Source organism: Rhincodon typus, chromosome 5, assembly GCF_021869965.1.
Source record: "Rhincodon typus isolate 14 chromosome 5, sRhiTyp1.1, whole genome shotgun sequence".
Lineage (NCBI taxonomy): Eukaryota > Metazoa > Chordata > Chondrichthyes > Orectolobiformes > Rhincodontidae > Rhincodon > Rhincodon typus.
In genome coordinates, this window is record NC_063336.1 from 67,311,388 (window position 1) to 67,324,818 (window position 13,431).

Sequence of the window (13,431 nt, forward strand, 5' to 3'; positions counted from 1 at the left end):
AGGTCCAGACCCGAAACATCAGCTTTCCTGCTCCACTGATGCTGCTTGGCTTGCTGTGTTCATCCAGCTCTACACCTTGTTATCTCGGATACTCCAGCATCGGCAGTTCCCACCATCTCCAAAAGATTTATTGAGGTTGTTGTTGGAATTATAATTTCACCCAAAAGCCAGAAAAGGAAAAATTTTAAAAGGGATGGTTAAATGTTTACAAATGGAAACTGAGGTTAATGATTCAGAGAGAGTAGCAGAAAAAAATGAAGCAGCAGAAACATAGAATTTCAAGAAAGAAAAAGCAATGAGAAAGAGGCATGAGAGAGAGAAATGGGAAAGAAAGGAAAGAGCGAGGAGGGAGGAGAGAGAGTTTCAGGAAAAGAGGCAGGAAAAGCGGTTTGCATTAAAAATGCTTGAGCTGAGGAGCGTGAAGCCCTAGGCCGTCCCATTAAAAGACCACTAGCTCAGACTTAAGGTTGGAAGAAACGCAGTTTGCAAATTTAGCTCCAAAATTTGAGGAAGCAGAGGCACAAGCTATCTTTTTAGAACAGGTAGCACAGCAGCTAAAGTGGCTAGTCCAGTGTTGGTCATTAGTACTGAAGTGTAAGCTGTCAGGGAAAGTGCAAAAAATTTATTCCCTCTTGCCTGAGGAAAGTGCAATTGAGTATGAATCAGTAAAAAAATTCTATCTTATATATATGTCTGTTAGGGTTGGAGGCGTACTGTCAGAAATTCCATACTGTTGGGAAGTGGCCTGACCAAGTGTACCTGGAATTTGAAAGGCTGAAACAACTTGCTTTTGACCAGTGGGTATGGGCATTTAACACAAAAACCACTTCTGAATAACTCTTTAAACTAATTCTGTCTGAGGTGTTGAACAACCCTATAACCTTTCCAATAAGAATGCATTTAGAAACTCAGAGTGACTGGGTCTAGGCTGATGATTATGAGCTGATTCTGGACTCCTGCTGTAGGACTTCATCTCGCATAATGTAGGATGACCATTGCGGCACTTAGGAATGTAGGATTGTGATTATAAAAAGTACAAGTTATTTTCTTTATTTGTAATTAATACTCCATTTCTGTCACATTTGAATGCTTCTGCTGATACCAGACAAAATGCTTGTCAATTCCTTGAAAGTAAACACAAATGAAATATTAACAATATATAAAAGCCATATCTTAAAGACACATCAAACAGTGCTGTAATAATTTTTCAACATTAATTACTTTGAGAATAATAGTACACTAGAGGCAAAACTTCTTAGACTCCAAGCTATTGGACAGTGAGGAGGCTTACAAGCAGCAGATGTTTTTCTGGAAAATATATGTGGATTTCTTGCAATTTTCTATCCATGGAAGATTGTGAGCAACAAGCCAGAGATTTCTCATTGATTGTGTAGAAGTACAGTTGGCAAAAGTTCTCAAAGTTTCAAAAATTTCACATGTTTTCGCACCACCTCTTCTAGCAGGTGCACCATCTCTGCAATGTATATCCTACATATTTAAACTTGGATGCTGTTTGTGGCCATTTTATGTAGAAATATTTCCTGGTACCAGTGGTGCCAGAGAGATAAATGTGCCCTTAGTACTGGACCCCAACTAAGTAAGTACTTCAAAGATTAGATGGAGAAGAAGAGAAAATTGTGGTTCAAAAGAGTTTTTAATATTGCATTGAGCTCTTGCATTGATATGTAAACAAAGTTGATAAATGTTATTTCTGTGTTGTAGCTGGTGTCTACATACCTAACAGTAAATAAATGAGTATCATGATACCTCACACCAGGCAGATGTGTCTTTGCTACATTGCAATTGCCTTCACTCTCACTGAAGCTACATCTCGTGAGCTGGACCAACCAAAAGTACTGCTGGTATCGTTTGATGGATTTCGATGGGATTACATCCATAGAGTTCCAATGCCACGCTTTAAGTATGTCATGGAAAATGGTATTCATGTAAATCGGGTTACAAATATTTTCATCACAAAAACCTATCCAAACCACTATACCCTTGTTACTGGGTTATATGCAGAGAACCATGGGATTGTAGCAAATGAAATGTATGATCAGGCCTTAAATAAAACCTTCTCTATGAATGGAATGGACATATATGATCCAGTCTGGTGGGATGAGGCATATCCACTTTGGGTTACAAACCAGATTCAAGGCCACAAGAGTGGGGCTGCAATGTGGCCTGGTACTGATGTTCAAATACGTGGGATGTATCCAACTCACTACATGATCTATAATATCTCTGTTCCTTTCGAGGATCGAGTGACTCAGTTGATTGACTGGTTCAGAGGAAAAGAACCTGTTAATTTTGGCCTGTTGTACTGGGAAGAACCTGATCAGTCAGGCCATGAGTTCGGGCCTGACAACCCTTTCATGGATAAAGTCATTGTAGATATTGATTTAAAGCTTGGTCACCTTGTAGAACAACTTAAGAATGCTGGACTCTGGAACACAATAAACTTAATAGTCACAAGTGACCATGGGATGACTCAATGCTCGAGAGACAGGATCATTGAATTAGATCTATACATTGATCGTGATCTGTACACATGGATTGATTTTACACCAGTTTCTGCTATATTGCCCAAAGAAGGTAAGATAAAATTTACGACAGTTGATTTTTTTTGATAAATCTTGGATTCAACGTATTTGGAATATAATTACGAGATCAGCTATCTTGGACCTGAACGAGGCACCTTAGAAAATTTTCTTAATGTTGATAGACTATGAGTTGTAGAAGATAATTGGGTTTTGAGTGTCCACATACACAAGTCACTAAAGGCTAATGCACAGCTAGAGAAATTAATCATAAGTATAAAGGAATATTTACTCAAATGGATTGGACATAAAGCACAAATGGGGGTTTTCAGGGTGGCATGATGTTGGTGTACCACCGAGATCAGTGTAGGGACGTCAGCTATTTACAATTTATAGAAATGATTTGAATGAATGGATGGGCAGTAAGGTTATCACATTTGCCAGTGACTTAAAAAGATGTGCAGGAAAGTTAGTTGTGAATATAAAGACACAAAGCAATATAGATAGGTTAAGTGAGTGGGCAAAGATATGGCAAAATAGAGTATAATGTGGTAAAATGTGAAATTGTCCATTTTGACATGGAATGAACAATAAGTATATTACCTACAGGTGAGAGATTGCAGAGATTTGAAATATAGAGATCTGGGTTTCCTAGTATATGCATTGCTGAAAGTTAATGTATAGTTATAGCAAGTAATCAGGAAAGCTAATAGTGTTATTCCTTATTGCAAGGGGAATTGAATACAAAAGTAGGGAGATTATGCTTCAGTGATACAGGGCACTGCTGAGACCAAATCTGGAACAGTATGTACAGTATTGGTCTCTCCATTTAAGTAAGGATGTAAATCTATGGGAAGCAGTTTAGAGAAGATTTAATACCTGGAACGGACTGTTGTCTAATGAGGAAGGTTGGACAGGCTAGGCTTGTATCTGCTGAGTTTAGAAGAGTAAGAGGCAACTTGATTGAAAGATTTAAGATGCTGAAAGATCTTAACATGGTGGATGCGGAGAGGATGTTTCTACTTAGCGGTGAATCAAAAACTAGTTATTATTGTTTAAAAATCAGGACTTACCTATTTAAAACAGATGATATTAGATTTTCTTCTTCAGAGGATCATGGAACTCTCTTCCCAAGAAGGTGGTGGAAGCAGAATCCTGAATTTGTTTAAGATAGAGGTGAATAGATTCTTGCCAATCAAGAGGATAAAACATTACCAAAGATAGGAAGGAATGCAGATTTAGGTTCACAATCAGATTAAATAGTGAAGATGGTTCAAGATGCTGAATGTGCTATTCCAGTTCCTTGTTCATATGAATGCTCCAGCTTAGTTTCCAGCTATCTTTCAACACAGACTTTTGAATGTACTTTTTGCACCAACCACTGATGTGACTGCCATTTTGTTTTGTTGCAGGCAAAAACAATGAGATATATGATGCTTTAGTGAATGCTCACCCCCATATGACTGTATACAAGAAGGAGGATATTCCAGATCGCTTTCACTATAAGCACAATAAGAGAATTCAACCAATAATAGCTGTGGCAGATGAAGGGTGGACAATTAATCAAAATAAAACAACTGGAAAATTTAATTGTAAGTATTTTCCTTTTAATAATGTTTCCTAAGATACTTTTAAAGAAATAGAAAGAAAATGTACAGACTTCTTGTTGGGTAAGGTGTCTGTAAATAAAGGAGGCAATTTCTTCTCCTGTGTCTAGCTATACACTTTTGTCACTCTCCAACTATCAAATGCACATTATATACTTTTACTTGGCTGCTTCAAAGTACATTGAGAGAAGATTAATTAATTTTTTTGATCCAAAGACAAAAAAGATCTTCAAAACACAAACTGCAAGGATACAGAACTGATACATTGTGGCACACGCATGAATTACACCTCAATATCTAAATATATTCAAGTGTACCAATTTTCCCTCTCAATCTTTTTTGAGCATCTTACTATTTGATTTCCATTGAAATTCTCTTCCATTCCAAGTGCACTTATGGTTTGTGAGTATTTTCAGTACAGCTTTATATTTTGGAATGAGAGACATTTAATGATCTTCCAAAGCTAGACTGAGCAAAAGTAATTGTTGTAACATCTTACTGGTTCACCAGTGTCCTTTTTATGGCAATCTTCCTATTTGGTCTCGCCCATACACTGAATTGATTGAATCCTGACTCCACGTTAAAGTCACCTAACAAATCGGTCAGTTGAATCAAACCATGGTGATCATGCCAGTGGTATTTGCATCCCAAGATTAAAATTTTTAGACTGAAGATCTAAAAGGTCCCCTGTTCAGTCTCAGGTTTCAGCAAAATGAATGCTTCCTGATCATGTCAGTCTTTGTTTGGGGTGGCACGATGGCTCAGCAGTTAGCACTGTGCCTCACAGTGCCTGGAACTCGGGTTCGATTCCACCTTTGGGTGACTATCTGTGTGGAGTTTACGTATTCTCTGCGTGGATTTCCTCCAGGTGCTCCAGTTTCCTCCCACAGTCCAAAGACATGCAGGCTAGGTGGATTGGCCATGCCAAATTGCCCACTAGTGTTCGGGGATGTGTAGGTGGGTTACAGTGGGATGGGTCTGGGTGGGATATCTGAGGGTCGATGTGGCCTTGTTGGGCCGGAGAGCCTGTTTCCACATTGTAGGGATTCCTTATTGAATATATAATATTCATACTGTACCAATTAAAATAATGCATTTTATAAGTTAATATCCCCTTTCTTAGTTCAGAGATTTACTCTTAAGTATCAGTAACTCAGAACTCCCAAATTATGGTTTGCACACAACATGGTACTCAACACGGACCTTATACACAATAAGAATTATACTCACACGTCCACATATGCGAGGTTGCCTGGGCTTGTCTGAGAGTTGAAATCGGGGCATTGGTCGGTTGTTTCTTGGCAGCTTCATCAAGCTTTTTGATCATATTAGCAGCTAATTCTTTGTTCTCCAGTTCTGACATGATTAATGAGATAATAACCTCATCCCTGCCAACTTCTTGGTTGCCAAGCAACCAGCACAAACAGCATGTTTGTTACAAATTTAACAGTAACTTTAACCTGATCAATTTAATATTCAATCTGATCAAGACTGCCATCTTGCAGGTTATCATCTTTTCAGTTCCTTTAATAATAGCACAGTTACACTGCATTGATCACATCATGACCTTAGAATCGGGATAGCAAGATCTTTGGAATTAAGTATCACTTAAAATTTGATTACTGCAAACAAATTTGATGTCCTTAAAGATTAGTAGGTTCAGTTGAACACCACATTACAGATTCAGTATGTTCCACCCTATCTCCCCATTCTCTTGTCAGCAATTGTTCCTTTTCCTCTTAGGTTATTTATGTATATCACTCTTAAGCATGCAGGTACAGCAGACGGTAAAGAAGGCAGATAGTATGTTGGCCTTCATAGTGAGATATTTCGAGTACAGGAGCAGAGATGTCTTACTGCAATTATACAGGGCTTTGGTGAGACCACACCTGGAGTATTGTGTGCAGTTATGGTCAGCTTATCTGAGGAAGGATATTCTGGCCACAGAGGGAGTGCAACAAAGGTTTACCAGACAGATTCCTGGATGGCAGGACTGATGTAAGACATGACATTTGATGATCCGCCATGAATGACAGAGTAAGCTTGAAGGGATGAATGGTCTACTCCATTTCCCATTTTTGACGTTTCACCAGATGTCATACCGCTCATGGGGCCAATGGGTAAAGCAGCAGATCGCTTAAAGACTCCAACCCTTTAAATCTAATCTAGTTTATTCAGGGTCTAGTTAGGTTTTGATAAAACCTTCCAATTCATGATTCTGTGGCTTCCCCCAAGGAATTTCTTTCTGGAAAATCTCTTCCATAATTGTTAGCTTCTCCAGTTCCTTGTCAAAATGACAGAGAACACCACAAAGTCACGACAACCCCACAAACTGAGCTATGTCCAAAACATATGAGAATATTCTGATCTGGAGTGGACTTGCGCATTTATTCCCCAGTTCATCGACCAGGTGGTTACTTATATTTCTTCAATATCCAGTTGCACTTGTCTTCTTTTAGATGGTGTAATAGATTTTATGTACTTAGTCTAACCCTTATTGGACCTTGGTCATATGCCACGGCTGCGGAGGTGTGGCGAAGGAGATTCAGTTAAAAAAGTGTCCAGTCAGACGTCAAATTATCATTGGCTTACAGGACTACTACTTCTTATGTTTATGTCCACCAGCTCAATCTGTCCTCCTCGAGTATAGTACTGGGACCAAACAGACTATACCATTGTCTAGGTTGCACTGTATTCCACCATGTCAGAATGATTTCTGGAAGGCTGTCATAACGTATCTCCCCTTGCTTGGGTATGCTGAACCAGACTCATGACTATTGATGCTACCTTCATAGCACAGTTAACTCCCGCCTTAGGCTTCCTCAGTAGCCTAGTAGAATGGGAGCACATTATAGTCGATTCTTCCATACTTCATCCCTCCAACAACATTTCCAATATTAAGTTCATACTTTGCTTCTGTATTCACAAAGGAGGGCTGCTGGTGGCACAGTGATTAGCGTGCTGCCTCACAGTGCCTGGGACCTGGGTTCGATCCCATCATTATTATAGAATCCCTACAGTGTGGAAACAGGCCCTTTGACCCAACAAGTCCACACCGACCCACAGAGCATCCCACCCAGACCCATCCCCCTATAAACCCACCTAATCTACACATCCCTGAACACAATGGGCAATTTAGCATGACCAATTCACCTAGCCTGCACATCTTTGGACTGTGGGAGGAAACCGGAACACCCGGAGGAAACCCACGTAGACACAGGGAGAATGTGCAAACTCCACACAGACTGTCGCCCAAGGGTGGAATCGAACCTGGATCCCTGGTGCTGTGAGGCAGCAGTGCTAACCACTGTGCCACCATGCTTGGCGATTGTCCGTGTGGAGTTTACATGTCTCCCCGTGTCTGCACGGGTTTCCTCCGGGTGCTCCGGTCTCCCCCTCCAGTCCAAAGATGTGCAAGTTAGGTGGATTGGCCATGCTAAATTGCCCTGTAGCGTCTAGGTGTTTCTAGGCCATGTGGATTAGCTATGGCAAATGTAGGGTTATGGGGATAGAGTGGGGGAATGATGTGTCCGGGTGGGATGCTTGTCGGAGGGTCAGTGAAACTTGATGGGCCATACGGCCTCTAACTGCACTGTAGGAATTCTATGATTTTATGAGGACACAAATAAAGATGTAGAAATAATGGGGAACACAGGGATTAGTGAGAGGGAGGAACTGAACCAAATCTGTAATAATAGAGAAATGGTGTTGGGATTAAAGGCTGGTAAATCTCCACGGCATAATAATTCACATTCAAGTGTAGTTAAGGAAGTAACCCTAGAAATAGTGGATACATTGATGTTCATCTTCCAAGGTTCTTTGGACTCTGGAACAGTTCCTAATGTAGCCCCACTATTCAATAAGGAAGGGAGACCAGTGAGTCTGACATTTATCATGGGAAGATGCTAGTCTCCATTATCAAAGATTTTATAGCAGAACATTTGGAAACAGTGGCAGAATCAGACACAGCCTGGATTTATAAAAGGGAAATCATGCTTGACAAATCTACTCGAAATATTCAAGGATGGAATGAGTTCAGTTGATCAGAGAGCCCAGGGAATGTGGTTTATATGGACTTTCAGAATGCTTTCAAATAAGTCCCACCTAAGAGATGAATACATAAAAGTGCACAGGATTCGGGTAGTGCATTGAGACAAATAGAAAATTGTTTAGAAGACAGCTAACAAAGAGTAGGAATGTATGGGTCTTTTTCAGAATGGCAGGCACAAGAGGGGTACCACAGGGTACTAATGACCCCAGCTATTTACAATATATGTTAATGATTTATATGATGGACCTAAACATAATATATTGAAATTTGCATATGACAGAAAGCTAGGTGGAAGGGAGAGCTATGAGGAGGATGCAGAGATGTTGCAGTGTGATTTGGACAGGCTGAGCAGTCAAATGCATGGCAGATGCAGAATAATACAGATAAGTGTGAGGTTATCCACTTTGGTAACAAAAATATGAAGACAGATTTTGATTCGAATAGCTGGAAATTAAGAGAGGGGAATGTTCAACAAGACTTGAGTGTCCTTGTGCATCGATCACTGAAAATAAGCGCACAGGTGCAGCAGGCAGTAAAGAAGGCAAACTGTACATTAACCATCATAGTGAGAAGACTCCAGTACAGGAACAAGGATGTCTTGCTGCAATTATACTGGGCATTTGTAAGGCCACACCTGGAATATTGTGTACTGTTTTGATCTCCCTATCTGAGGAAGGATGCTGTTGCTATAGAAGAAGTGCAGCAAAGATTTACCAAATTGATTCCTCGAATGGCAGGATTAATATATGAGGAGAGATTGAGTCGGTTAGGATTCTGTTCACTGAAGTTCAGAAAAATGAGGGGGGAGTCTCATAGAAACCTATAAAATCTAACAATTTTGTTTTTATTCATTCACGGGACAAAGGCATAGCTGGCTAGGCCAGCATTGCCCATCCTTTCCATCCCTAATTGCCCAAAGGGCAGTTAAGAGTCAACCACATTGCTGTGGGTCTGGAGTCATGTGTAGGCCAGACCAGGTAAGAATGGCAGTTTCCTTCCTTAAAGGACATTAGTGAACGAGATGGATTTTTCTGACAATAGACAATGGTTTCATGGTCACAATTAGACTCTTAATTCCAATTTTTTTAAAAATTGAATTCACATTCCACCATCTGCCGTCCAGCGAGAATACCACTAGTGCATCCCCATCCCCCCACCTGGGAATCTAACTAACAGAACTGGACAAATTAGATGCAGGAAGGATGTTCCCTATGGTGGGGAAAGTCCAGAAGCAGGGGTTATAATTTAAGGATAAGGGGCAAACCTTGTCAGACTGAGATGAGAAATTTCTTCACCCAGTGAATGGTGAACCAACGAAATTCACCACCACAGAAAGTGGCTGAGGCTAAAACATTGTGTTTTCACGGAGAAGGTAGATACAGCTCTTGTGACAAAAGGGATCAAGAAATATGGGGGAAGAGCAGGATTATGGCATTGAGCTTGTTAATCAGCCATGGTCATATTGAATGGCAGAGCAGGCTTGAGGGGTAGAATGGGCTACTCCTGCGAGCCTCTTCTACATTTCTATGTAAAAGACAGTGGGATTGCTGATGGTGGTAAAGGAATAAAGGATGTAAAATACATGTGATCTGAATAGAAGGAAATAAGTCAATCCTCCTGAGAATAAAGCTAACAAGATACAAACAACATGTAGTGGGGATGGAGTGGGATAGGGGGGAGGTCAAAATGGAAGACAATGTTCATGCTGTGAAGTCGTTGAACTCAATGTTGAGTCCTGAAGGCTGTAAAACGTCTAAGTGGACAATAAGGTGCTGTTTTCCTAGCTTGTGTCGAGCTATGCTGGAACACTAAAGTAGCGATAGGATGGAAATGTTGGCATGGGAGTAAGATGGTTTGTTAAAATGGCAAGCAATTGGATGAATGGGGTTATTCTTAGGGACACAGCAAAGGTGTCCTGCAAAGCAGTGAACAAGCCTGCATTTAGGAACGAAATCAAAGTTGCTGGAAAAACTCAGCAGGTCTGCCAGCATGTGTGAAGGAAAAAACAGAGTTAACGTTCCTCAGAGGAAGTGTCACCGGACCTGAAACGTTAACTCTGTTTTTTCCTTCACAGATGCTGCCAGACCTGCTGAGCTTTTCCAGCAATTTTGATTTTGTACCTGATTTATAGCATCCGCAGTTCTGTCGGTTTTTATTAAGCCTGCATTTAGCTTTGCCAGTGTAAAACAGGCTGCATAGTGAGTAGTGAATACAGTAGACTACATTGAACAAAGTACAAATAAACTGATGCTTCATGTGGAAGGTATAATTAGTGCCTTGGACAGTGAGGAGGAAGGAGTTGAAGTGAGCAAGTGTTGCAACTTCTGTGGTTATATGGGAAGGTACATGTGAGTGAGGAAATGTTAGCAGTGATGGAAGAGTGGAAGTTGTCATGAAGGGAACAGACCCTGTGAAATGTTGACAGAGAAGGGGAGGGAGAGATGTGTTTGCTGGTAGCATTCTACTGGGAGTAGTTGAAATGGCAGAGGATGATCCTTTGAATGTGGAGACTGGTGGGGTGGAAGTACAGGCAATGAGAACACTGTCCTTGTTCTGGAAGGCAGGGGAAGTAGTGAAGTCAGAAGTGTGGAAAATGAGTCAGACATGGCTGAGGGCCCTTTCAACCATGATGTGGAGAATCCTTACAAGAAGGAAAAGGTGAACATGTCAGAGGCATATCCGTTGAAAATGGCATCATCAGAACAGATACAACGGAGTCTCTTTTCCCCACCAACCCAGTGTTATTTTGGTCAACTCTACTGAGAATAAAGCCTGTTTTTCTCTATTCAACGCTACATTCTCACCTATTTTGCATTTCAATCTCAACTTTACTACCATTAAGCATTCTGTTTGTCTTTTGGTATGGGCATCCTTGCCATCTCTTCTACTTGCTCCTCCCCACTTTGGCAACAAAATAAAGAGCGTCATTTTCCAATCCTTTTCAGTTGCAAAGAAGAGTCATCGGACTCATAGCGTTAATACTTTTTCTGTCTCCACATTTACTGCCAGACCTTCCGGGTTTCTCCAACATTTTTTGTTTTATTTCCAGTGAAGTCTATCTGGATTGACCATCATGGATGTTCCACTCTTCAGCTCACTCCAATTCTCCCTTTGTCTGTGGCTTGGGTTGTTTGCCAACATACCATACTCTGATGTTGTCAGAGTTTGTTTGCTAGGTGTTTGCTGAGTTTGTCCAGCAGTTTCTCTTTTTGTTTCCTTCACATAGTCTTCTATATCCGACTACATCCTAGGCCATCATCTTATTTGTTTGATATGCTCCCAGGTTCCCTCATTCCCTGGATGCCATGCATCTGGACTTCCATGTAATAACTGTATCATTTCCTGTCAGTAGCTCTTCAGGTACCACCGATCTGTCTCTTAAATAAAACCTTCTGTCACTACTGTCATTGGCCTTTGTGGTCCTCTAGGCCTTTCTCTTCCTGTTTTACATGACTGATTTCCTTAAAAGCTAGACTCTTAAGTTGGGCTTCCTTGAGATCAGGTGTAGGGGCATCAATGTAACCTCTTGCTTACCCATAATGGCTGCCACTATTCTGGACTTATAGTGATCCCAAGACTACTTTTAGTACAATCACTAATGTGGAAAACTGAGTACTCTATATCCTATGATTGATTTAAAGAACATATCTAGAAATCAAAGGAAAATGAATTACGAGTGAGAATGTTAACAAGTGGTCTTGGAGTATGTCTCCATTAATAGCTATTCACCCTCCTAGCCGTATCATTGTCTAGTCCTTTGTTCAACTGTTCTTCTCTCTCTTTCAACTCTACCCCTAACTATCGTTTACTCCTTACCCCCTACCCAACCCTATCTTCTGCATATAAATCAACATTTTCCTAGTCCTAAGGAAGGGTCACTTGACCCAAAACTTAACTCTGATTTCTCTCCATAGATGCTACCGGATCTGCTCAGCTTTTCCAGCAATTTCTGTTTTTGTTGGAGGTGGAAAGGTCTCCTGAAACCAAATAAATTCAGTAACTAAATACTAATTTAATTATAATCTACTTACTGTGAATTTATTATGACGTTATTCCAATATGCTTTGAATTTTTAAATAATTATTTATCATATTGTTTGCAACTTTTTAAAAATGTATCAAGAGCGCATTAGAGCATCAAAGTACATTAATGCACGTCAAACCACACTTTCTACTCCTGTTGCTTGTTGCAACTGGTTTGCAGATGCATCTGTGTATTTACAAATGGATCCTGATAGCCATTTTTAATGGCAGGATCTCCTGTGTTGGGAATAAATACTCCATTCAATAAGATCTTTCAGAAACTATTTGTAGGATTTTGTGTAACTATGTGCTCATGTGAAATTATTATTATTTGCCACAGAACTGCTCTTTTCTTTCCTTAGTGGGTAATCATGGATATGATAACACCATAAAAAGTATGCAACCATTACTGATCGCCCATGGTCCTGCTTTCAAGAAGAACTTTACCAAGGAAACCATGGATATTGTTGACCTCTACCCATTAATCTGTCACCTATTGGGAATTGATCCAATGTCAAATAATGGCACCTTAAACAATGTTCAAGAATTATTAGTTAATGGAAAAGTGATCACAACTGAAGGTTCAGCTGTGGATATTGTATACCAGGATGAAATAAATACCAGGGGTTCATACGCTTGGCTAGGTATTCTCCTTGGTAGTGTACTGGTTGTTGGTTTTCTTATAGTATTTGTACAGCAAGTTACAAAAAGACAGATGTCTGGATTGAATATTCACCAAAGTGAAATGTCTCAACCCTTGCTGTCAAGTTATATTTGAGTGTATTTAACTGTTCTTTGATATAGAACTTCACATTTCAAAATACCTTCTGTCAGTTGTGATTTATCATCCCAAAATGGTATTAACTAGCTGAGAGATTGCAGTCATACAATATGTGAATTTAGGGTTATAGTTTTGTAGATATTTGAAAATGTATCTGTCAGATTGCCCTGTAGCAACTTGGGATGGTAACAGCACTGCAGAGGGTCAGATCTACTGGTAAGTAGTGCCAGTAGAGAAACTTGATTGAGTGATTGAATTAAGGACATTCAGCCTCCGATCTTTGGGTAAGCATCCTCCAAGTTGGACTTCGAGAAACACAACAACGCAAAAATCGCTAAGCAGAGACTGACAGCCAAGTTCCATATCTATGAGGATGGCCTCAATCGTGATCTTAGGTTCATGTCGCACTACAGGTGACCCTACCACACTA

General features: G+C 40.2%; 2 protein-coding genes across 3 annotated transcripts in view; both read left to right on the forward strand.

The window, feature by feature from the left end:
- LOC109937923 (chloride intracellular channel protein 5-like) overlaps positions 1 to 13,431 on the forward strand; it is a 363,088-nt gene that overhangs the window by 140,908 nt on the left and 208,749 nt on the right. The gene's annotated exons all lie outside the window — the stretch shown is intronic.
- enpp5 (ectonucleotide pyrophosphatase/phosphodiesterase 5) lies at positions 1,752 to 12,998 on the forward strand. The gene is made up of 3 exons (XM_020511323.2): positions 1,752 to 2,595; positions 3,953 to 4,132; positions 12,583 to 12,998. The coding sequence occupies exons 1-3, from the start codon at positions 1,752 to 1,754 to the stop codon at positions 12,996 to 12,998; spliced, it is 1,440 nt and encodes a 479-aa protein (XP_020366912.1).

Excerpts from the sequence above, each read along its gene's own strand:
- enpp5 (XM_020511323.2), top strand. The coding sequence starts at position 1,752 with ATGAGTATCATGATACCTCACACCAGGCAGATGTGTCTTTGCTACATT. Across the intron at positions 2,596-3,952 it reads TGCTATATTGCCCAAAGAAG|GCAAAAACAATGAGATATAT; the intron begins GTAAGATAAAAT and ends GTTTTGTTGCAG. Across the intron at positions 4,133-12,582 it reads AACAACTGGAAAATTTAATT|TGGGTAATCATGGATATGAT; the intron begins GTAAGTATTTTC and ends TTCTTTCCTTAG.